This window comes from Oryzias latipes, chromosome 15, assembly GCF_053564925.1.
Source record: "Oryzias latipes strain Hd-rR chromosome 15, Olatipes_Hd-rR_3.1".
Classification (NCBI taxonomy): Eukaryota; Metazoa; Chordata; class Actinopteri; order Beloniformes; family Adrianichthyidae; genus Oryzias; species Oryzias latipes.
This window is the reverse complement of record NC_136251.1, coordinates 30,540,144-30,562,500: the sequence shown is the minus strand read 5'-3', so window position 1 is coordinate 30,562,500 and position 22,357 is coordinate 30,540,144. Positions and strand designations below refer to the sequence as shown.

Below are 22,357 nucleotides of genomic sequence, written 5' to 3'. Positions count from 1 at the left end.
GTGGGTGAAATAAAATCCCAGAAAGAAGACGGTGAGAGGGGAACGGATGCAGATGGAGACCAGACTTATACAAACCAAAATGTGGGGTTCAATGCACATTTCCTCATTTATTTGGTAGTTTTTCACCTTTTCTAATTAGTTAATTAGCAACACCTGAAGAAAAGGTTTGATAAACGTTGCTCACCTGTACTCGGGATTGAGGAGGAGAGCAGGGCTTGGACTGGGGCTGGGACTAGGACTGGGACTAGAGCTGGGACTGGGAATAGAGCTGGGACCAGGACTAGAGCTGGGAATGAAGCTGGGGCTGGGACTAGAGCTGGGACTGAAGCTGGGACTGGGAATAGAGTTGGGACTAGGACTGGGGCTGGGACTAGAGCTGGGAATGAAGCTGGGACTGGGACTAGAGCTGGGACTGAAGCTGGGACTGGGAATAGAGCTGGGACTAGGACTGGGACTGGTACTAGAGCTGGGACTGCACTAGAGCTGGGACTAGGACTAGAGCAGGGACTGGGGCTGGTACTAGAGCTGGGCCTGAAGCTGGGACTGGGACTAGAGCTGGGACCAGGACTGGGGCTGGGACTAGAGCTGGGAATGAAGCTGGGACTGGGACTAGAGCTGGGACTGAAGCTGGGACTGGGACTAGAGCTGGGACTAGGATTAGGACTGGGACTAGAGCTGGGACTGCACTAGAGCTGGGACTAGGACTAGAGCAGGGACTGGGGCTGGGACTAGAGCTGGGACCAGGACTGGGGCTGGGACTAGAGCTGGGAATGAAGCTGGGACTGGGACTAAAGCTGGGACTAGGACTGGGGCTGGGACTAGAGCTGGGGCTAGGACTAGAGCTGGGACTGAAGCTGGGGCTGGGACTGAAGCTGGGGCTGGGACTGAAGCTGGGACTAGGACTGGGGCTGAGACTAGAGCTGGGGCTAGGACTAGAGCTGGGACTGAAGCTGGGACTGCACTACAGCTGGGACTAGAGCAGGGACTAGGAATGGGGCTGGGACTAGAGCTGGGACTAGGCCTGGGGCTGGGACTAGGCCTGGGGCTGGGACTAGAGCTAGGACTGGAGCTGGTTATGTTTACTGACTGCTACTGGGTTTTTTTTTGTTTGTTTTTTTATTAGCCACTTTGTTATTTTTTAAATAATAACTTATCAACAGACTGAGATTTTGTCTCTAAATGCTGATTTTTTTCAGAATAAGTAAATAAAAAAACGGTCGTTCCTGAAGGTGTCATCCGCATTCCTGTTAAGAGATCAAACCAAGTAAGTGGGGGCCTCACCCTGTCCAGGTCAGGCTTCCGAACCCTGAAGAAAAACACGACGAGCGACGTGGGCAGCAGCTCCCACACAAACAGAATCACCCCAAAGATGATGTAGCCTTTGTCGCCCAGAGTCGACTGTAAATCTGCCTGAAAGACAAACACAATAATGATGCCGATCTGACGAGACTCAAACTTTTAGGTCTAAAAAATAAAAAACAAACAAGAAAAACTTAAAGCTGGGAGCGGCGTCGTGTGGCCCACAGGCACTACTCTGCCCCGCCTCCCCTTTTTGACGCGCCCTGACTGGCTGAGCGGATGTTACATTGGTCTACATCACGATCGCGTCAAATCAATCGTTTTAACTTGCAGCTGGTACTAAAGATGATTTTTATGGGGGAAAAAACCCACAAAAAAACAAGATGGCAACCTCTTTGTAAGGTCAAAGATCAATGTAACATTGAATGTTTTCTTTACCATATTGTGCATAAATGTGAAAATAGCCTCTCTGGCCATCCCATAATAACGTTAAAGCTTTCCTTGGATACCCCCGACATGTGTAGTTTGGTTTCATTAGTGGATTTTTTTGCAAATATTTAAGTTCGAGCCGCATACGAGATTTTGGTCCCGCTCATTTTTTTTAACGGTTTCTCCCGCTGTGATGTCACTTTTTTTTCCATTTCCTCCGAATACTGCTAAAGAATACTGAAGAGTTGTGAAAACAATCTGATCCTTCGGTCCAGGACGGATGTGGGACAGAAAAAGTCCAGTGTGAAGCGCATTCAAGAATCCCCGTGCGTGCAGCGCGGCCCGTGCAGCGCGGCCCGTGCAGCGCGGCCCGTGCAGCGCGGCCCGTGCAGCGCGGCCCGTGCAGCGCGGCCCGTGCAGCGCGGCCCGTGCAGCGCGGCCCGTGCAGCGCGGCCCGTGCAGCGCGTCGCATGTGTGTACATAGCATTAGAGTTTCTACTTTGCCGCCGGAAGAGCGGCAGAGGTGGCTCACCTGGTCGGACACGTTGTACCAGTCGAAATCAAAGGAGTTGATGTTCTTGTCGGAGAGGCCCAACACCACCAGGTTGTAACAGGCTCTGGACGCGAACAGGAGGATGACCACGGTTCCGACCACCGTCACCTGGCAAACGGACGTGCCCTGCGCGGGATCGCACGCATCAGCCGCGTCTTCACGCGGGACCGGTCACATCAACGGGAACTCGTCTTACCTTGGACTCCAGGTAGATGTTAGCCAGCGACATCTTTGCGATCTTGTAGAGGCATAACGAGAGCGAGATGGCGCCCAGGACGAACAGGGTGTCGTTGATGGCCACCCTCACCAGCACGACGGTTCTGGCCTCTGCGAAGGACGTCCTCGCCAGCAGGGCGCAGACCAGGTTCACCACCAGGAACAGCAGGCTGACGACCAGGAAGACCACGTAGAGCAGCAGCCTGAGCGTCACAAAAACAGACGTTCGGTTTGGGCTGCGCCGGACTCAAACTCGGAGAGTCCTGCACCCACCTGTACTTCAAAAGCTCCGGAGAATACTTGGACTTGGCTTTAAAAACAACCTGTGGACGACACGAGACAGGATGTTTACTGAGGTAGCAGCTCTTCTCACTTCCTTGTTCCCGCTCCTCGCTTGGAGCTGGTGAAACAGGAACTTAAGGTTGCATTTAAAGCACACAGAAGCCAGAGTGGGTCTAAATTGTCAACAGCGGTTCACATCAGCACAAGAGGATTAGGCTAAAAATACACTTCAGGCAGGGAGGCTCTTAGTCGATGTGTGGATTATGTAAGTGGCCAGAGAAATGATTCATCGCATGGCAGAGCCTGTGGAGCTGAAAGCCACAGGTAAACAACAACAGAAATGACAACACCTGAGTTCCTCCACAGCCCGGGTGCCACTTTCACCTCCTGCTGTGAAAACAATCACCAACAGATCATGTCATCCATTCAAATGCGTCTAGAAATCCCCTTTTCACCCTTTTAGAGCCCTAGTTCTTCAATAAATAACCAGGAACGGTGGTGTTTTTCTTTATCCTAAACTGATTTTTACGAGAGCGACTCAAAGTCCAGCCAAAACTCAAGTGACACCGTCTGAACTGATAACAGACATTTCAGATTCAGCCTGAACGTTACACAACACCCCAACAAAATTCTGGAGTCTCCTCTTTTGTTGGGACGTTCCCAGATTTTCCCCATCTTCTCTTGAGGAGCCGGTTTTCAGTAAATGATGGAATCAAACCACCGCTCTCCACGGACGTCATGACTTTCCTGGGTGAATTATGAACAAATAAGGCAGGCAAACACTAAGGCCAACCAACCTTACATTCAAAATATTTATGTTTTTCCATTTTTTGGAACTTTTATTTACCTCTTTTTTGGCTACTAGATTCATCTAGTGTCACATTTCAAAATAAGGCCAAACAAATGACATACCTACATTTATATTTGATAATAGAAAATAGTTTTTAGTGGTTCATCCATTCACATCGTGCTAAATTAAGTGGAGTCCTGGAACAAATGGTTCAAGGAGTTAAGGTTCATTGCAGGATTTACAAAAAAGTTGAAGTTTTTATTGTGCATTAATTTATAATATTGATTAAATTTATTATATTTAATTATTCCAATTCTAATCATTGTTGAGCTCTATCTTTAAACTTATATGTTTTGATTGTTTTTTATATTATTTCAATGATTCTGTTTTTTAATTGGAAAATGTAAAATTGCAAATTGATCAATTCTTGATTTTCTCTCTCGCTTTTTTTCTTTGAATAATGAATAGATACTCAGAATGAGTCTCCACATGTGTGAACACGAATGTGCTCAAATCTGATCTGAGTCTGGTTTAAGGGGCCCCCAATGGAGGTCTGGTCCCCAGAAACCCTCGCGGCGCCCCTGCAGCCCCGGAACTCACCTGAGCGAAGTACAGGTTCATGAGGCAGAGCGTGAAGAACTGCAGGCAGACGGGGAAGCAGTAGAGCAGCCAGAAGGGGAACGGCGTCAGCGCGTTGGCCGCCAGGAAGTTCTGGAAGTAGAAGGAGAAGAGGACGGTGCGCAGGGCGGCCCACAGCAGGCACAGGAACAGGAAGACGGTCTGGTAGCTGACGCGCTTGTGTCGGTACCGCAGGACCAGCCAGAGCTGCACGTAGATGAAGAGGAAGAGGAGGGAGTAGAAGACGGTGTAGACCACCGTCAGGCCCAGCTTGACGTAAGGCGGGACGGCGGGGCTCAGAGTTGGCGCGGGCGCGTCCATCGGGGCAGCCTCCCGCTCCTCCTGCGCCTCCTCCACGACCTGCCGCAGAGACCTGCCGGGTTGACCACCAAAGCCACCTCCGTCCGTGACCGTCCGGGCTCCCGGGCCCCGCTGAGCGGAGCTAGAACGCAGGACTGGCGGAGGGAAGCGGAGCTCCGGATGCGACCGTGAACGCAGCGGGGAAGGAAACCAGGCCGACTTCCTTCAGCTGAGCCGCGCACTGCCCGGCAGGGAGGCACATGATCGGGATGAGCCTCGGCGGAGTGTCGGCGGATGCAGGAAGCTGCTGGACGCTGCGGCTCCGCAGGACCGGCCTCCCTCCTCCCGCACGCACGCGAGCGCGCTCCTGACGCGGCGCTGCGTATCAGCTGACGCACGCGGCTGCACCTTTAACCCCGTGTGTGACGGGTCCCGCCACCGCCGTGACCCCTGGAGCGGCGCTGCGCGTCTCAGCGCGCATTGAGGGCGCACAGATATGGCAAGCAAAGGCTTTCATGAATCACCAGGAAAACTGAAGACACTTAAATAAAAACATGTACACAACAAAACAGGCAACTCGGAGCCCCAACTGTCTCAAAATCTGCATTTCAGACATGAAAATGAGGAAGGCAAAAACTAAACTTGATGATTTCTCTGCAGCTTCCACTTTCATTTAGAACATTTTTGGTTTGTTTTTGGTGCCGTATTTGACCTCTTTAGTAGAAACTAGAGATTAGACTCTGGTTTTTGCTTCAGACCATGTGTGGCTATGTGTGGCCCCGGGGCCAACTATACCTCTCTTACCCCCCTCCTCTCTGGCTGAAGTAAAAGAAATATATATATTCAATTTTTAAAAATCAGAGGTTAATTTTTTTTTTTAAAACAGCAGTTGTGTAAATATAATTTAATGTATTCACTTACATGAACAAAATGTAAATGAATACATTAAATTATGAGTAAACTAGTTAAACAATTCTAAAAGTCACGTAAAGCCAGATTTAAAAGGTGGCTCTTGAAAACCTCTTCAGTCTCTGCGGCTCTGAGCTTCAGGCTGTTCCACAGGCGAGGACCGTGATGGGGGAACGAGGCCTCACCGTGTGTCCTGGTCCTCACCTCAGGGACGACCAAGAGGACCTCAGGGTCCGCAAGGGTTCATAACTTAAATAAGACCCTTCAAACATTTACAAACCATGAAGAGAACTTTAAAATCGACCCTGAAACACAGGGACGGCAGAGGTGCAGCGATTAGCACACTAAAGGTTTTTAAATCTCTGCTGACATCAAGAGATCTTGTTCGCTCTGCGCTTCCTCAGAAATCCAGAGCTAAACTTTGGTAAAAAAACAACAACAACTATGCTTTTCTCCAATTGATCATTTTATTTGAGCTTAAAGCACATATTGGCTAATCCTGCACCACACTGGTCCAGAAAAGAGTGTCTAAAATATCTATATGTCTAAATTCTTACTTTTCTACTGGATCACAAACCAACAAACTCCTGTAAATGTTCAGCTGAACAGTTGGAGGAAGTTGGAGGGAAGGATAATGCCTCACCAAAGTGGATGTAAGGGGTTAACACGAGAATTCTTTTTTTGTGTGTCTTGCATTGTGGAAAATGCAGGACATTTGCTGAAAGTCTTTAAAAAGTCAAAAACAACTTCACATGTTGATAAAAATGCTAATTTGTCTTCATATTTCTGTTTTGATTCAGGCCCAAAAGAAAAAAAATATTTATATTTATTGTTTTAAAAGTCTATGAAAAGATGAAGACTCAGACAGACAAACAGACCCCTGGTCTGGGCCTGCTCCTCAGGTTCTGGTCTGAAGTCAAGTGGACCGGTAGAATTTTATGGTCCTCCTCGCCTGCTGGAGGAATCCTAAAAGGATCCGAGAGCTTCTGTTTCTGGAGATTTTTGGAAAAAAACAAGAGAAACCGTTGAATAATTATTCTAATCGACCTTTTTTTTTAACCTACTTTGTTTCAAAATGCATCAAAACATTTGAATTGTCATTTAAAAATGATGGCCTTTTATAATTATAGCACAATTTATATTGTGCTTTTTTTTGTTTGTTATTTTTTACACCAATGTTTCCTTACATGCTGTTTTAGGATTACTCTAACACTTTTAATGGTGCCTGTTAATTGATTGATTTGATTTATTGATTTATTTCAAGCGCTGTTGTCAAAGCAATAAAGACTGTACACAGATTTGTCAAACTCATTACAGAAATGATAAAATGCATGTTTTAGATTTCTCCCTAAATTGTATTATTTTCAGTGTTTTGTTTTTGATCAGACAGAATATTTTGTGTGCAGTGAATGTGAATAGAAACATTGTTGATTTATTATAACTGTGTTTGCCTTTTAAAGCTGCAGTTTGTATCACAGCATCCCTGGGACCCCATGAACTACGACCAGTTTAGAGGACGGACAGATGGATGAACGGACAGACGGATGGACGGACGGACAGATGGATGGATGAACGGACAGATGGACGGACGGACGGATGGACGGACGGACAGATGGATGGATGAACGGACAGATGGACGGACGGACGGATGGACGGACGGACGGAGGGGACGGATGGACGGACGGACGAACGGACAGACGGACGGACGGATGGACGGACGGACAGATGGATGAACGGACGGAGGGACGGACGGACGGACGGATGGATGAACGGACAGACGGACGGACGGACGGATGGACGGACGGACGGAGGGACAGATGGATGGATGAACGGACAGACGGACGGACGGACGGACGGACGGATGAATGAAAAGGCCGGGATGGCAGGTAACATAAAGATTTTTCAAAAGTGGGAAATAAAGTTTAAAAAATGTTTTTTGAATATTTCAGCTAATAACTTCTTTTTTATTATGATTTAATTTGATTTATTATGACTCGTTAAACCTTCAGTTTCCTTAATTTATTGTGAAAATATGAACTTCTGTAAGACGTTTTAATGCGATGATTTGAAATATTTCAAATGATTCAAAGACTCTAAAAATACCGGATGACGATGAAGAAGACGTCAATCTTTGTCTCCAACTTCTTTGAGTGTATGTATCTCATTTTTCTCTGAAAAAAATGAGGTCTGATGTTACTGGACGGGGGGTCATGTGAACATGGATGGAGGTCGCTCATCGGCCCCCCCATGGCCCCTGTGACACATTTAGCTTTTACGACTCAGAGAAGCAACTGCAGCAAACCAACTTTAAAGCTTTGAAAGTTTGATGTTTTTACCCCTTTCAAATTCTGAATTTAAATCTGCTTCTTTGATGGGAAAAGTATTTGTTTGTGGTGTTTATTCGTGTCTTTAGCCTCCAGATTAAACATTATGACAACAAAGTTAAGATAGGAATTCAGCCTAATAGACGCAGCTTTCCTTCTGCCGCCGTCTCCAGGCAACACACAAAAAAATAACATTAAATCAGACTCACCTGTTGGCAGCACACCTGTCTGGATAAACATACATGATCCTGACAGAGGACGATGTGCTTTAAACACGACTGACCACTAATGTACTTCAATTAAGTGGAAAATGTACTGCTTTTATTCTGAAAGAGTCTTTCCCATGATGATAAAAGAACCACAACAGCTTATGAATTAATTAAAAAAGTTATTTATCAATAAATTTTAAAACATACACAGCAAATTCTCAGTTCACCACTAGAGGGCGCCCGTCAGCCCTTTTCCTGCTACAACCCGGTCTCATCCTATAATGTGTAGTAGCTACATTTGTCGTTGCCTGCTAAGATGAAAACCTGGTAGAGGGTTTTGGATGGGGGGGTGACACACAAAAAATTATTTTGGTTTAATGGAAATCTAAAAGAGCTGCTCATATTTTAATTTAAATAACATAAATCCACTAAATGAGAGGAATTCTGACCTTTTTATGTCAACGTTTGACAGATTTAGCAGTGAACATCTGTTACTGCTGAAACATGACATAACATTTTGGCTGAGGCTAAACAGTCATGAGATAACGGCCAAACGGCGTTCCTCTCAGTGATGCTGCACCAACGAGCCGAATAGCTAAACGTCTCACTCCTCTCTCTGTGACGTTGTTTTGAGAAAATCAAGAGGAAAGGAGGATGGGAGCAGCTGCTTCCCGTCTGTTTTCTGTGTTAGCATTGAAATGTATTTCGTTTTAAAGTGAGAGTCATTCATGGACCTACACAGGCTGAGAAAACACTTCCTGTTTGGATGTTCCATCGAGAAAACCCGACGAATCTTCTGCTGTCAGACAAATGCCTGTCATCCATGGAAATGTTATGGTTCAGCAAAAGGCTTAAAACATGGAAGCAGCAGAAATGAGTCACTCATTAGTCCAGTGTCCAGTCTTGCTTTTCTGGACTGAACAGCTGGACTTCATCCCCAAAGGGATGCAGGTCCTCAGCTGATGCTGATGCTGCCTTATAGCTGTATATATTTCATGTGAATGTCATGTTTGAAGTGAATTTCCCCATCGTGGGATAAATAAAGTTATCGAATCTATTCTTATCTTTTGCATCTGCACAGTCAATAGATGTGACAGAACGGAAAAAGTGTTTAGAAATAACAGGGAAACATGTTACTTTATGCAAGTAAAAGTAAATAAAGTTTTCCAATTAATCACTTTTTAGAGTAAAAACAGAATTGAAGGATAAAATGTAGGATTTTAACTAATAAAAAACAGAAATAAAAGATGCCGGTGCAATTTCTGGACCATTTAATGTCTAAACAACAGCAAGAATTTCCTTGTTTGCAGTTTTTTTGTATTTTGTTTTTGTAACATCGAGTCTGAAAAGATCAAATCTGATATAATCAGATATTTAAACCTTTGTTTTCCTTCAGAGAAGATTCGAATTAGAATGAATTTATTTGAAGCAATCAAACCCAAACACAAAAGAGGAAAAACTACAGAGATGTATTATAAATCAAACTTTAAATAATTTAAAAAAATACAGGTAAAAAATGATACGTCTCTATATGTATACATCCACATGTATTATTACTATTAATCGTAAATGGACATATACATATATATATGTACTTTACTATCTTATTATCATAATCCACTTCTGCTAACTAGAGTTATTTATTCCAAATGCAGATTATTAATCAAATCCATCAATAATGTGTTTATTGATTACACAAGAATTATTCCAGAAATCATGAGCACAGGTCAAGTATCAGATAATTATTGATGACAAGTCTTTTTAAAATAAGATGGAATTTTTGGTGTAGAGTAAAAGTTTTTGTTTCTTTATAAACTTAATTGTCCAAATAAACAAGTTTTGTTACACAGTAACAATAAAATGAAAGGATGGATCAGTTAAACTAATTGTGGATGACATTTATTTACAAATGGAATCAACAGTCATTCACCTCTGCTCAGAAACACTTTACACATTACATTCAAATACACATGTATACTTATATTTATATGATTATATAAGAGTATAGTTCAGTTAGTTAAGTATATAAGTGCAATAACTCTATGGTCGCCAGCACAGGCTATTATTATATTTCAGCTGCACTGGATGGACATAGTTAAGACTGTATTATTTAATGATTTAAACCTTGTTTTTATGTCTCCTCCTGATAATAATAATAATAAAGGAAGTTCTGATTTTAACGATAATTTGGTCTCATCAAATTGATAAAAATTCAAAATTTAATTTTCATTTTTTGACTTGCATCGTTTTATTTTGTGACGCACAGTTGTTACCCAATGAAAAAAACCCGCGTAAAGTTGCGTAAGTTTCCGTTAAAGTTGTCGCTAATAATTGATTAGTTTGGATCCTTTGGGTTTTGGTTATGAATAATGATAAAAACCCGGCGGACGTGGGATTAAAGACGACTCTGAGAATAAAAAAAACATCCTGAAATGACAGGGTTCGCTGCCTCCTTTTCCTCCTCAGATCCCCGTTTTACGCTCCTCCCGCCGCGCTCCGAACATTATCCAGACGCATCCAGACTGGGACGGAGAGCTCAGCTACCCCTGCAGGAGGATCGAGGATGTTCTGGCGGGACCAAGGATGGCTGCTTTGGGCCACTTTTCTGGGTTTGGTCGCCTCGGCGCACAGCATCAGACGGGACGAGTTTTTCCCCTTCGGCGAGAGCGCAGGAGACCAAGTTCTGGAACCGGAGAACGACCGGACGCAGCGGCTGGATCTCAGCGCGCCGCTGCTCTTCTATGACCGCTCCTTTGACAGCATATTTGTAAGTTCACTCGATCATCTCACTAGGCCATAACTAGTTGGATTGTACCAGACCTGGATGGACAGGAGGTCAGGAGCTTTTACGCACAACTTTGTTCCAGTTCGGACTGGCCTTTCTGCTCTGGAGCTTCACGGTCTCAGCTGCTCTTTGTTTGTTTTTTTCAGCTAAAAATGAAGAAACTCCCCATTTCCTCAGAGGATGAGTTCATACTGAACATCTAGACTAGGAATGATTGAGCAGAACTGATTGCATTGACCAACATTGACCTTTGTAGCTTTTCAGTGGATGACAAGTTGCTCAAAAATGTTTATTTCCTGTTGTAAATGAAGCATCTCAAGTTGTTGACAAAGACAGAAACACAGAACAATTACCAAATCGCAAATTTATACTCAAAAAGTAATTTTTTATTTGTTGTTTTTTTACGTCTGGTGTTTAAAAAACTCCCATAAATGTTCAGTTTCTGAGGAGGTTTTGCACCAACGTTGTGGTTTTTGCTTCATTTTGAAGATAAATGTTGAGTTGAAACAATCAAAGGTTGATTCTTCCTTCATCGCCCACAGTGAAGCTCGCCTAAACATTTTCTGTTTTCTGCTAAACATCCCTCTTGGCTCCACATCTGTCAGACCACTGATCATTTTCCCAAACTCTTCTTTTGACAGGATGTTTCTGTAATGAAAATTAGCGTTAAAGCTTCAGGCTCTCTGAGGGAGGGGAGGGAGGGGGGGCAGCTCGTAGAAGGGGCAACAGGAAGCAGCGCAGCCTGGGTCAGAGGCAGTTCTGTTTTCCCTCGGTCAGGAAGTGGAGTGGGTGCTTTTGGCTGGAGCACCCATTCTGCCTCCATGAAAGCTCAGTGTGTTCATGTAAAGCCAGCAAGAAAAGCGTTTTAATTGGGATCTGGTTTGTTGATCAGCGTGGTGGAAAGGCTCTTAGCAGCTGACTTGCTTCATTAGGATAACGAGTTTGGAGCAGAGATCAAAGCCGGTCAGGCTGAAACTGTCAAAGCCTCGTCTTGTTCCTCCAATGCCAGTGACCAAGTTGAGTGTTTGATTTCAGATCAACACCAATGGTTTTGTTGCCACAGAAGAGCCGCCGAGCGAGTCGACATATCTGGGCAAAATGCCGCCATCCTTCGGGATGATTGCGGCCCTTCATGGCGATCTGGACACCAGTGCGGGCGTGGGGAAGGTTTTCTTCCGGCAAGACTCCAGAGCGGATGTCCTGCGTCGAGCCGCCGAGCACATCAACCGGGCCTTCCCGTACAACGATGAGGTTGATCCCACTCATGCCGTAGTGGTCACCTGGGTTGACGTTGCGCCACACACACCTCATACTAGAGGCGATGGCCTTGAAAAAAAAGTGAGTTGCACGCAGCTTTTCCACGCCGTCCAGACGGGAATCGGTTATTTATGTCCTTTCTCCGGCTTTCATCAGAGAAACTCCTTCCAGCTGGTTCTTGCATCTTTGCAAAAAGCCTCGTACGCCATTCTGCTTTATGCAAGAGATGGTGTCCAGTTTTCCTCCACCCTGGTGCAAGGCAGTGATGTGATCGTGCACGCCGGCTTCAGTAAAGGTCAGGTACCAGGGTTCTGGTTTACCAGCCAGGGGCCATACTACCGCACCACCAGCGACGAGGAGATTTCCGTGAGGGAGCTCGCAGAGTAAGTGGCTGACAGACCCCATCATGCCCGAGATCCCTTAGATGTAACGGTTTTACCCCAAAAGTCTCCATCTTCCACTCCCACAGGCAGACCAACTCTGGCCAGCGCGGCGTGTGGGTGTACGAGATTGGAACCTCCCCCACTTTTTCAAACGTAGTTCCAGGAGAGGTCACTGACCTGCCGACCGAGCCCCCGCCACCCCTAGCACAGACCACCGAGCCAAGTTGGCCTTTGTACACAGAATACGATCCAGAACAGATAGAGATCCATTCCAATCAATACCAGCCGCTTCAGCCGCACGACCCAGAAGTGGTGGTGTTGGATGAAACTGACATTAATGTGGATGGTGAGTGACAGAAAGACATAATAATCGTTTTTTGATTTATTTTTAGTTTACAGGAGGAGGTTCAGGTCTAAAGACCCACTCTGACCATCTGTTGGTCTCTGTTCAAAGCGTTCCTAGTGGTCTTTCAGTTATGATTACCGGTATGCTGTCTTTGGACCAAAAAAAAGAGGAAAAAACTTGTTTTCTATGACATAGTTTCTGCAGAACAGCAGGAACAGAGCATCCAAAACCAAGAAATGTGGAAAAAAAACACACGGATTCTCACAGCTCCCCCGCTTAAAGGGCCGATCCCAGATCCCCCAAACAGAACACAAAGCTGGACGGGACAAGCAGGCCTGGAAGAATAGCGGGACAAAATCACATATTGCATCTTTTTTTCAGTCTTTTCTTACAACTTTGGAACGTGTTCCAACAACCGGAACAAGTGTTCCCAGTTCGCCGACTGCCGGGATTATTCGAGCGGATTCTGTTGCCACTGCAGACCTGGTTTCTACGGCAACGGGATACAATGTGTTGCAGAAGGTATTTTTTTTCTGTTTGCTGCTCTAAAAATGATTGTATTAGGGTAAAACCTACAAATGATTGGCTGTTTAGTAATATCATAAATTGTTTTTTAAAAGTTTGGTGTGAAGAGTTTTATTGTGAAATGGTCCCTGCATGCTCGGTCATTCCTCCTGACTTTCCCTTTTTCTCGTTGGTTGTCGATTCTTTTCCAGGAAAGCCGCAGAGGATGAACGGAAAAATCCACGGCCGAGTGTTTGTGGGCAGCTCCCCGTACCCGGTGGAGCTCGGCGGTGTTGATCTCCACTCGTATGTCGTGGTCAACGACGGCCGGTCGTACGTTGCCATCAGCGACATTCCAGAGACTCTCGGGCCGTCCCTCTTGCCTCTGTCGGTTCTTGGCGGCGTGATTGGGTGGGCGTTTGCTCTGGAACAACCTGGCTACAGGAACGGCTTCAGTATCATTGGTGAGAGTTAAAATTCCAGCCACTTTTGTCGGCCGCCTGGCTGCAGCTTCACACCTTGAGTGGCCGAATTCTCCCCTAAACTGGGACAGATGGAGGGTTACATCCAAGACTGAAGGCTTTTGTTGACTTTCTCTTTTCTGTTCTCTACAGGGGGGGAGTTCACACGGGAAGCTGAGGTGACCTTTATGCCCTGGAATGAGAAGCTGATAATCAGACAGGAGTTCAAAGGCACAGATGAGCTGGATCACCTCGTGGTGAAAACCACGCTGGAAGGCAAGGTTCCTGAAATGCCTCTTGGCTCCACCGTGACGATGGACCCGTACGCTGAGATCTACCAGTACGGCAGCAACTGTAGGTTACCGCTTCTAACCAGCCATTTACAATTGACTGGATCTGGTTATACCATCACTGACTGTGTCATTTCTTAAGTGATCACCTCATCCTCCACCCGGGAATACAAGGTCACCATGCCAGATGGGTCCGCTGAGACCAGAACATACCAGTGTCGTCAGACCATCACCTTCCAGAGCTGCCAGCATGGCGACTCATTGAGGGATGTAAAACCTTCCCAGATGCTCAGTGTGGATCAGGTCTTTGTCTTGTATGATGTAAACAATAAAATCCTGCGCTACGCCATGAGCAACAAGGTTGGAGACGTCAACGGTGAGGACCAGGAAGCTCTTTTGTTTCCTTGTTTTGCTCTGCGCTTCCTTCCCTCCTGTACATTTTGTCTGCCCAACGGCCGATCCGGCAAACGTTGGGGTTGTTTTTATGAAGCCGATACAGCGTTGCAGTATTTTCTCAGGGGGGGAACCGCAACAAAATCCATGTTTCACTGGAAGACACGGCTGTGACAACAACGCTGTCTGCCGACCTGGTCAGGGATCCCAGTTTACATGCGAGTGTGCTGCTGGTTTTCTTGACAATGGCCGTAATTGCGATGGTAAGACGTTACATTTAGACATTTGTTTACACGTTTGACTTCATGTCTGTTCAAAACCCACCAATAAAAGACTTCAAATGTTTTTGTTCTTGAGAAAAAGTTGAGTTTACAAACCAAGCGTCACGTTGTCACACAGTCCAACTCAAACTCTACATACAACCTTCTGAAAAAGAGACCAAACAGGAAGGGACACAGTAGAAACTGGAAGGAAGCAATTAAGACTGATTTTATCTTGAAATAATTAGGAAATCTAATCAAGTCTGTATGTTTCTGTACGTTTGATCTTCCAACTTCTGACAAACGAAGCCCCTGATTGGACAAATGGCAGATTAAAGTTGTCTCTAAGGATGTTGGAGTTATCAGGATGTAATTGCGTCTTGTCCTTTTTTTGTCAGACATCGATGAGTGCAGAGAGAACCCTCAGATCTGCGGATATAACGCCGTCTGCAACAACCAGCCCGGGACTTACCGCTGCGAATGCGAAGACGGCTTTCAGTTCGGCAGTGACGGTCGCACCTGCGTTGGTAAGCAGGGTTCCCAGCAAAGATTGGGAGATTTGGAGGCGAAGATTCACAACGAGACCTGTGAGAGGAGCTCATTGAGCGGGTGATGGGGGGAAATTACTGCCTGGCCTGCCTGCAGAAACTACAAAAACTAAATGCATTGTGGGAAACAGGGTCCTGACAGTTCTTGTAAAAAATACTTCTACTGACATAAATCTCTTTTTTTATACAAATGGTAATTAAACATCACTAGAAATTTTTTTGACTTGATACTTTGATTATTTTACAATTTCTACTGAGAATTATTTTGGTTTTAATTCTAAACATCAGACAGAAATTTGCATTTATGCAACAGAAGGAACTCATAAGTACAGTCGTCACAAATACAATCTTAATTGTAGTTATTTCTCAGGGACAGTCTACATTAAAAGCATCACCACAATGAGCTGGAATCGGCTATTTTTCATCCGTTTTCCCTGACAGATGTTGAAATTTTCTACCTTAAAAGCTAAAAAGAACTTTTAAAAACAACAGTTTAACACATCAATGAAAAGGATATACAAGAAAAATGTATTTGTTGTTGTTGTACAGATAATGGAAATCAAAATACGTATTGATAACAAAAGAATAGGCTACATACGTTGCAAAACATTCAAATGTAAATGAGAGATATAATATAAATATAATAAAATAAAAAGTGGGAGGGGCACATTAAAGTTCAACTAAATGTCAAGGACAACCCCAACTTCCTGTTGTCATTTAGTCTTGCTGCAGTTCGAAAACACCTAAACTGTAAAATAAACTGTCCTAAAATGTTCAAACTGTTTTTTTTGTCTTTGCAGAGGTTGATCGACCTGTGAACCATTGTGAGGAAGGCACTCATGACTGCGACGCTCCTGAGCGTGCTCAGTGCAGCTACACAGGCAGTTCCTCCTTTATCTGCTCCTGTCTGCCTGGTTTTGTAGGAGACGGCAGAAACTGCCAAGGTTTGTCCAAAACACATATGCAGACATTGGAAGACCAAAGTGTTTTGCTGCTAGTAGAATCTTTTCGTACTTATTTTTTTTTTGTGGTTGAAGACATTGACGAGTGTCAGTCGAGAAGGTGTCACCAAGACGCAGACTGCTTTAACACCCCGGGATCGTTCGTTTGCCGCTGCAGGCAGGGCTACAGAGGCGACGGCTCCTACTGCTACTCGGGTAAGCTTCTCAGAGGCAAAAAAAAAAAAAAAAAAGGTTTGCCTCCTCCCACTTCCATTCAAGTAATTACCCAAACTTTATGAGGCCATCATTATATTTCATGGGTTCAGTGTGAACTATGTGTGTGTGCTGCATCAGTGCTAATATGTCCATTTATAATGTTATAAAGATAGCGTCATTTTTATTTATCATTTCATGAATGAATATATAAAGTCCTATTCCAATCATCTTTTGTTTTGTTTTCAAAGTGCTCCCAGTGTTTTTTTAAATTCTGACGATGCCGTTTTTAGCCAAAAATCCAGAAAAGTTTCTGCAGAGCGGCGGGAGTTTATTAAAAATTCCCCTCTGAGTTGTGGGTGGGGCTGGTAGTGCGGAGCAACCCCACTCCCCCTTACCGTTACTCATAACTGAGGGCTCGCTGTTCCCACGCTCTCCCGCTAGCTTACAGCCCCTCACACCCCTAAGCTAACATTAGCGAAGCAGTTTAGATCCAGATTCCAGAAAAACGAGATGTTCATAAATCTGCTTGTCAGCAGGTGGATGCATCAGAATAGGGCGGAGCAGGGAGCTTGTGGCCCCGCCCAGCGTATTTTCTACATCACAAATAAGATCTTTTTCTTTGATCAGAGCGGTTCTTTAAATAGGCTTGATGTGTTTTTGTTGCTGGAATTGCTAGAGACCAATCAACCAATCAATGTGAGGCATTCGTGTCTGATGCAGTTCCCATCGTTCCCTTTAAGTGCATCCTCAAAAATCCAGATGACTTCCATTTCTTTTTCCAGCCAGCTGAAAAAAGAGCAAAGCTTGGGAAGGGATTCCTCTGTGGAGTGTATTGTTACCAGCTGCCGTCTGCTTTTCATTTGTTTCAAAGGTTTTGAAATAAGAATGTTGCGTAGATTCATGGACAAACTTCCTGCATTCCAGTCAGTGTGGGACGCTGTTCTGCTCTCTAGACAGGAGAAGAACACGCTGTGAGGAGGAGCGGGACAGTCTTCTGGGTGGGACCGTGTTCGGTCCGCGGGGCCCCCGTCCTTCTGAAAGCCACATCCCCGCATGTGACGGCAATGGCGAATACGAGCCCCTGCAGTGCGACAGACGGACAGGATCCTGCTGGTGTGTGGACCGGAATGGGGTGGAGGTCCGGGGGACTCGTTCAGCTCCCGGCAGCACCCCCATGTGTGAGTGACCGGGGGTTCATTATGGCGTGGACGGGTTATCAAAATAGGTCCTAAACAGACAGGACCGTGTCAAACAGGTATCCACGATGATGGGGGGCCTCCAGATGTTCGACCCACCCCACGGCCCGATGTTGACCCTCTGCCTCCGGGGACGCACCTGCTCTTCGCCCAGAGCGGCAGGATCGAACACGTTCCTCTGGAAAGCTACGAGATGAGAAAAGAAGGCGCCAAGGCCGTCCTCCATCTCCCGGTAGGTTCCCTCCGGTCCCGCTTTTCTCTGGGAAACATTTGTGAGACGCTTCTACATCTGCTCCGTCTCACATTCCAACCTCTCCATTTGCTTACAAGAACGCTCGCAGCTCCCATCTGTCTGTCTGCGGGTTTGAGGCTCGCACTTTACTGCAGACACATGGTGTCACTCCGCCCCTAATGACTCACAACAGTCAGACATCTTTGGAATTGCAGTCTGGACTTTACATCACTCTGATTTCCAAAGCAGCTGGCCTGAGGCCCGGCTTCCTGCGCTCCGTTTGCTGGCATTCCCCACGTAAAAGGAAAAACATCTGCATCAAGTTTGAAGAGATGTTTTTTCACTGATCCCTCTGCAGGAGAGGGTCATCATCGGCGTGGCTTATGACTGCGTGGAGAAAGTGGTCTATTGGACGGACATCACCTCCCCTGCCATCAGCAAAGCCAGTATCCAAGGCGGGGAGCCCACCACAGTCATAAGAACAGGTAGATCCACGCCGACTCCTCAGGTTCTCAGGATCACGCCGTAAACCAAGTCAAGTGAGGCCGTTCCGTGTTCCTTCGCAGATTTGGGAAGTCCAGAAGGAATTACCGTCGACCACATTGGGCGAACTATATTCTGGACGGATTCTATGAAAGATCGCATCGAGGTGGCGAGTCTGGACGGGTCTCGGCGCCGTGTCATCGTCGACTCGGATCTCATAAACCCTCGTGCGATCGTCGCTGACCCCGTTCACGGGTGCGTTCACACTTTCATGGTAAAAGATACTGGTACTGGTTAAATGGTGTTGTTAAGAATAAAAAATCAGCATCATAATAATTACTATGGTCTGATCACAAAAAGTTTAAAAATATGGAGAAGAAAAGCAACTTTAAATTGCAAAAAGAATAAATTCTGAAAGCGTCAGAGGGTCCTCATTAAAAACTGATTTTTTATCAAAACTGTGACATTATTGACTGAAGAAAACTCTCAACTACTGATTTTTAAAAACACAACTGAAGCATCGAAACACAAAAATCCTCTTTTGCTGATTTGACTTGCTTCTGTTTCGTTCGGGTTCTTTTTGTTGTTGTTTATTTAACAAATTGAAGTTTAGTTTGTTTTAGCTCATTTTTTACTGCAGATGGGTAAAGTTTAGTCCATTGAATTCGGTTAAATGTAGTTTTCCTTCAGTATTTTGTTTGACTGTATTCTCAGTTTAGTTCTTTTTGATCAATTTCAGTTTAGTTACATAAATTTGATTTTTTAGATGCATCTTAACATTGTAAATTCAGGTAATAAAGAAAGACCTGGAGGCAAACAAACAACAAATACTTTTCTCTCGATACTTTTTTATGAAGGAAATCTTTTTTTTAGCGGCTAGTTAGCCCCGTGACAGAAAGTTTGTTAAAAAAGCTGTTTTGCTGTCTTTTTATCATGAATAATTTGGAAAAACGCAAAGATAAACTGTTAAAAATATGTATTTTTTGAGCCGCTGTTCAGTATTTTCTTAAAGAACGTTAGGAACAGTTTCTACAGCTGTAGGCTGGAGTGACGTATGTTTTCTCTCCCAACAGGCATCTTTATTGGACCGACTGGAACCGCGAAGCGCCCAAAATCGAAACTTCCTACATGGATGGGTCCAACAGACGGGTTCTGGTCCAGAACGATCTGGGCCTTCCAAATGGACTGACTTACGACTTCCAGAGTTCCCTTCTGTGCTGGGCGGACGCAGGTACTGCACGTTTCCAACAGACGACTCGCCTATGAGACGAAGTCGGCCTTTTAATCGGCTTCATGCGTGACGCCGTGCCTGCAGGAACCCACAAAATGGAGTGCATGCATCCCGATCGAGGTGATCGCCAATCAGTCATGGAGGGGATCCAGTATCCGTTCGGAATCACGTCTTACGGGAGGAAAATCTTCTACACTGACTGGAAAAGGTCTCCATGTTTTTTTAATTTTTTTTCTGTTAAACTGAATTTTGCAGTGAGAACAGCTTCAGTTATTATTTATAAATTCAGGAAATTAATTTCTGACTTAGTGAGGGACCATTCCCCCTCCCCCCAAAAAAATGATGACATCCCAGCAGGAGAAACTGTCAAAAAAAACAAAACTGAAGTTATGCTGACCTTTGACCTCAGGAAGAGGCAGCCATCTTGCATTTTCCAAAAATAAATCACCTTTAGTACTTTCTACAGATTAAAACTCTGTCAGGGGATTTGGATTTATGGCCTCCTAACTCCTGGAGCATCGTTGGTAAGATACTCGGGAAACCATGTTGGTTTAGGAAGTTTGTTGATTTTAAACGGGGTGAGCTCCCAAATGTAGCGCTCCCCTGTTGCTTGCACATTTTTGAACAGAACGTTATGAAAATGTAATACACGAATCACTGGCTCAAGCTGGACAAAATGATGTGACATACGATATGAACATATTAGGAATGTGGGCGTGGTCAGCAAAAACAGAAAAAAAAACCTGTTGCCAAGGAAATCCAAAAATGTACTTTCGCAGAGTCTTCTAAAAATGACATAAACGTGTTCGTCACCTCCAAGCAACCAAAACATTAAATGGTTGCTATGGAGATAAAACTAACAGAAAAGCTGCCATTTCAAAAATAGTTTTGAATTTTGCAGCTCTGATTGGGGTGGCGGAGGCATAAATAGGGGAGTGAGGGGCGAATGGCCACTGTGGGCCATACAACGCCGCTTGCAGCTTTAATTTAATATAATAACATTTTAATAATTTGTTTTATTTAATATAATTTTTAAAATCAATTTGTAGCATTGATTTTCTTTTAGAATGTAGTTGCTTGCTATGAAAGGAATGACAGTGTTCATGGTTTTGCTCTTAAACTAAACTCCCTGGCAGGTTATTAAAGTTTATTTTATCTTAAGCTGTGCGGCTTTGTCAAGCCTGAAAGACTACAGGGATTTACTAGACTTGTGTGCACAACATGAAGTGAGAGGAGATCTTAAAAAGTGACAGCTGCTTGCAATTTCTCAGCTCAGGCATCTGAGAATGACCGGCTGGGGCCTCCCTGTGATCTCCCCAGGACCTTACAACAGGAGGTTGAGAGGTCTCGGTGGGGGGAAGGCAAAGGCTGAACCTTGACAAGCGTGAAACAAAACAAAAGTTGGAGTTTTCAAGTTTCTATTCCACATGCTTCTTGTTTTGTTTGTTTTTTGGACAGAAATGCTGTGGTTGCCATGGACCGCCATAGTGGCAGAGAGTCTGATGAGTTCCAGCCTTCGAAACAAACCAAGCTGTATGGAATCACCAGCGCTTACTCCCAGTGTCCTCCAGGTAACAAGAAATAAACAAAAAAGAAGAATTCTTCAGCTCACACTGAAGGAGGAAGGAGGACTAATGGTAAAGTGGAGCGCCAGGCTCCTTCTCTTTGGAGATAAGGATTCCAGCATAAGGGAATTCTGAAGGGAGTGGGCCTCAAACATCTGGAGTTCAGGATGCCTTTCCTTAGGAAATGACCACACCAGGAAGCTCTCATCTGCCATCCTTACATCTCTTCTTCTCTTTCAGGACGAAACTATTGTTCTGTGAACAACGGAGGCTGCACTCATCTCTGTTTAGCAACACCGAACGGTCGCTCCTGCAAATGTCCGAACAACCCGGCGACTGCTGCCTGTGTGGAGAGACCCGCCGAGTACTGAAAGGAACCGGACGAGCCCCAAGTGTCGTCTGCTCAGATGTCCACAAGAAGAAGCCAATCACTATTACTAGATTTAAACTGGCCAAAAAAAGAAACGACATGCAGCTGAAAACTATCGTGCCTTTTATCACTCAGTGTTATCTCTTTACACTTGTTTAATATTTCCCACTTATAGAATTACAACAGAGTTTTGTAGATATAAAACTTTATCATGTTCTTCTCAGTAGGAATGAACTGAGAATAAGGTTCCAGGGACACATAATTTAATGTGAATTTAAAGTCACTGCATGGCAGTCGTGTTTGACTAAAGCATGAAAAGCTAAAAAAGCAATAGAGGAAAAGTTACAGCCTGGATAGCTTCACTGTGTATGGTTGGCAGAAAAGAAATAAACTCGTTTTTTTGTTGGTTTTTTAACAGACTGTGGTGTTTGCTTTTTTATTTATTAGCAACAGCGCCATCATGTGTAACGTGCGAGTAGAATCTTTTTTTTTTAAACTGCTCACCAAAGGTTGGACAGAACTATTTTTGATAACTTTTATACACATTCAGTAAAAAAGGTAATTGAGGGAATTTGTTCGACTTATTAAAAGGAAAGGTGACATTTTTTCTTATTTGTAGAATTTCAAAAGCTTAAGAGAAGAGATGTTTTTTCCTACTAAATTACATATGTATTTTCTGAACGAATAATCTAATGAAGACAAAAATATTCCAGTTGCAAAAGGAAAGTGAAACATCCAATGGAGTACTCGAACGCACCATTTATCCTTAAATGAAATTCCAATGATTGGAAAAAAATTGTCCAACGACGTGTTGTTTTTCTATTCCCTCCTCATTGTCTGTAAGGCAGTTAGCGTTTATTCATTAAGTATTGATGTATTCTAAACAGTTTCGTGTCCTCATTAAATTTAACACGAATTCACTTTGAGTTTTTCTACCTGATCTAAATACAACTCGGAATATTTCAAC

At 44.4% G+C, this 22,357-nt stretch overlaps 2 protein-coding genes across 3 annotated transcripts in view; one reads left to right on the top strand and one right to left on the bottom strand.

Annotated features, from left to right (window-relative positions):
• The window catches only part of gpr137ba (G protein-coupled receptor 137Ba), a 7,148-nt gene extending 941 nt beyond the window's left edge, over positions 1-6,207 (bottom strand). The window contains exons 1-5 of the mRNA XM_004077484.5: positions 4,170-6,207; positions 2,771-2,820; positions 2,478-2,700; positions 2,261-2,407; positions 1,282-1,410 (exon numbers count right to left, since the gene is read on the bottom strand). Of these exons, the coding sequence (XP_004077532.1) occupies positions 1,282-1,410; positions 2,261-2,407; positions 2,478-2,700; positions 2,771-2,820; positions 4,170-4,508 (888 nt within the window). The 5' untranslated portion in view covers positions 4,509-6,207. The remainder of the gene's footprint in view (positions 1-1,281; positions 1,411-2,260; positions 2,408-2,477; positions 2,701-2,770; positions 2,821-4,169) is intronic.
• Positions 6,208-6,946: 739 nt separating this feature from the next.
• On the top strand, positions 6,947-21,805 carry nid1a (nidogen 1a). 2 transcript variants are annotated; one of them, XM_004077483.4, is made up of 21 exons: positions 6,947-7,282; positions 10,396-10,696; positions 11,750-12,052; positions 12,128-12,354; positions 12,441-12,700; positions 13,082-13,222; positions 13,417-13,668; positions 13,819-14,019; positions 14,098-14,331; positions 14,474-14,611; positions 15,007-15,135; positions 15,957-16,100; positions 16,194-16,313; positions 17,267-17,491; positions 17,569-17,741; positions 18,100-18,226; positions 18,308-18,479; positions 19,298-19,455; positions 19,540-19,663; positions 20,914-21,026; positions 21,261-21,805. In XM_004077483.4, exons 2-21 carry the CDS (start codon positions 10,493-10,495, stop codon positions 21,389-21,391), a joined length of 3,576 nt encoding a protein of 1,191 aa, XP_004077531.1. In that variant the 5' UTR covers positions 6,947-7,282; positions 10,396-10,492; the 3' UTR covers positions 21,392-21,805. The 2 variants fall into 2 exon arrangements, with proteins under 2 accessions (XP_004077531.1, XP_078787665.1); XM_078931539.1 differs by lacking the exon at positions 6,947-7,282 and having other exon boundaries at positions 10,430-10,696; positions 11,778-12,052.
• The last annotated feature ends 552 nt before the right edge of the window (positions 21,806-22,357 follow it).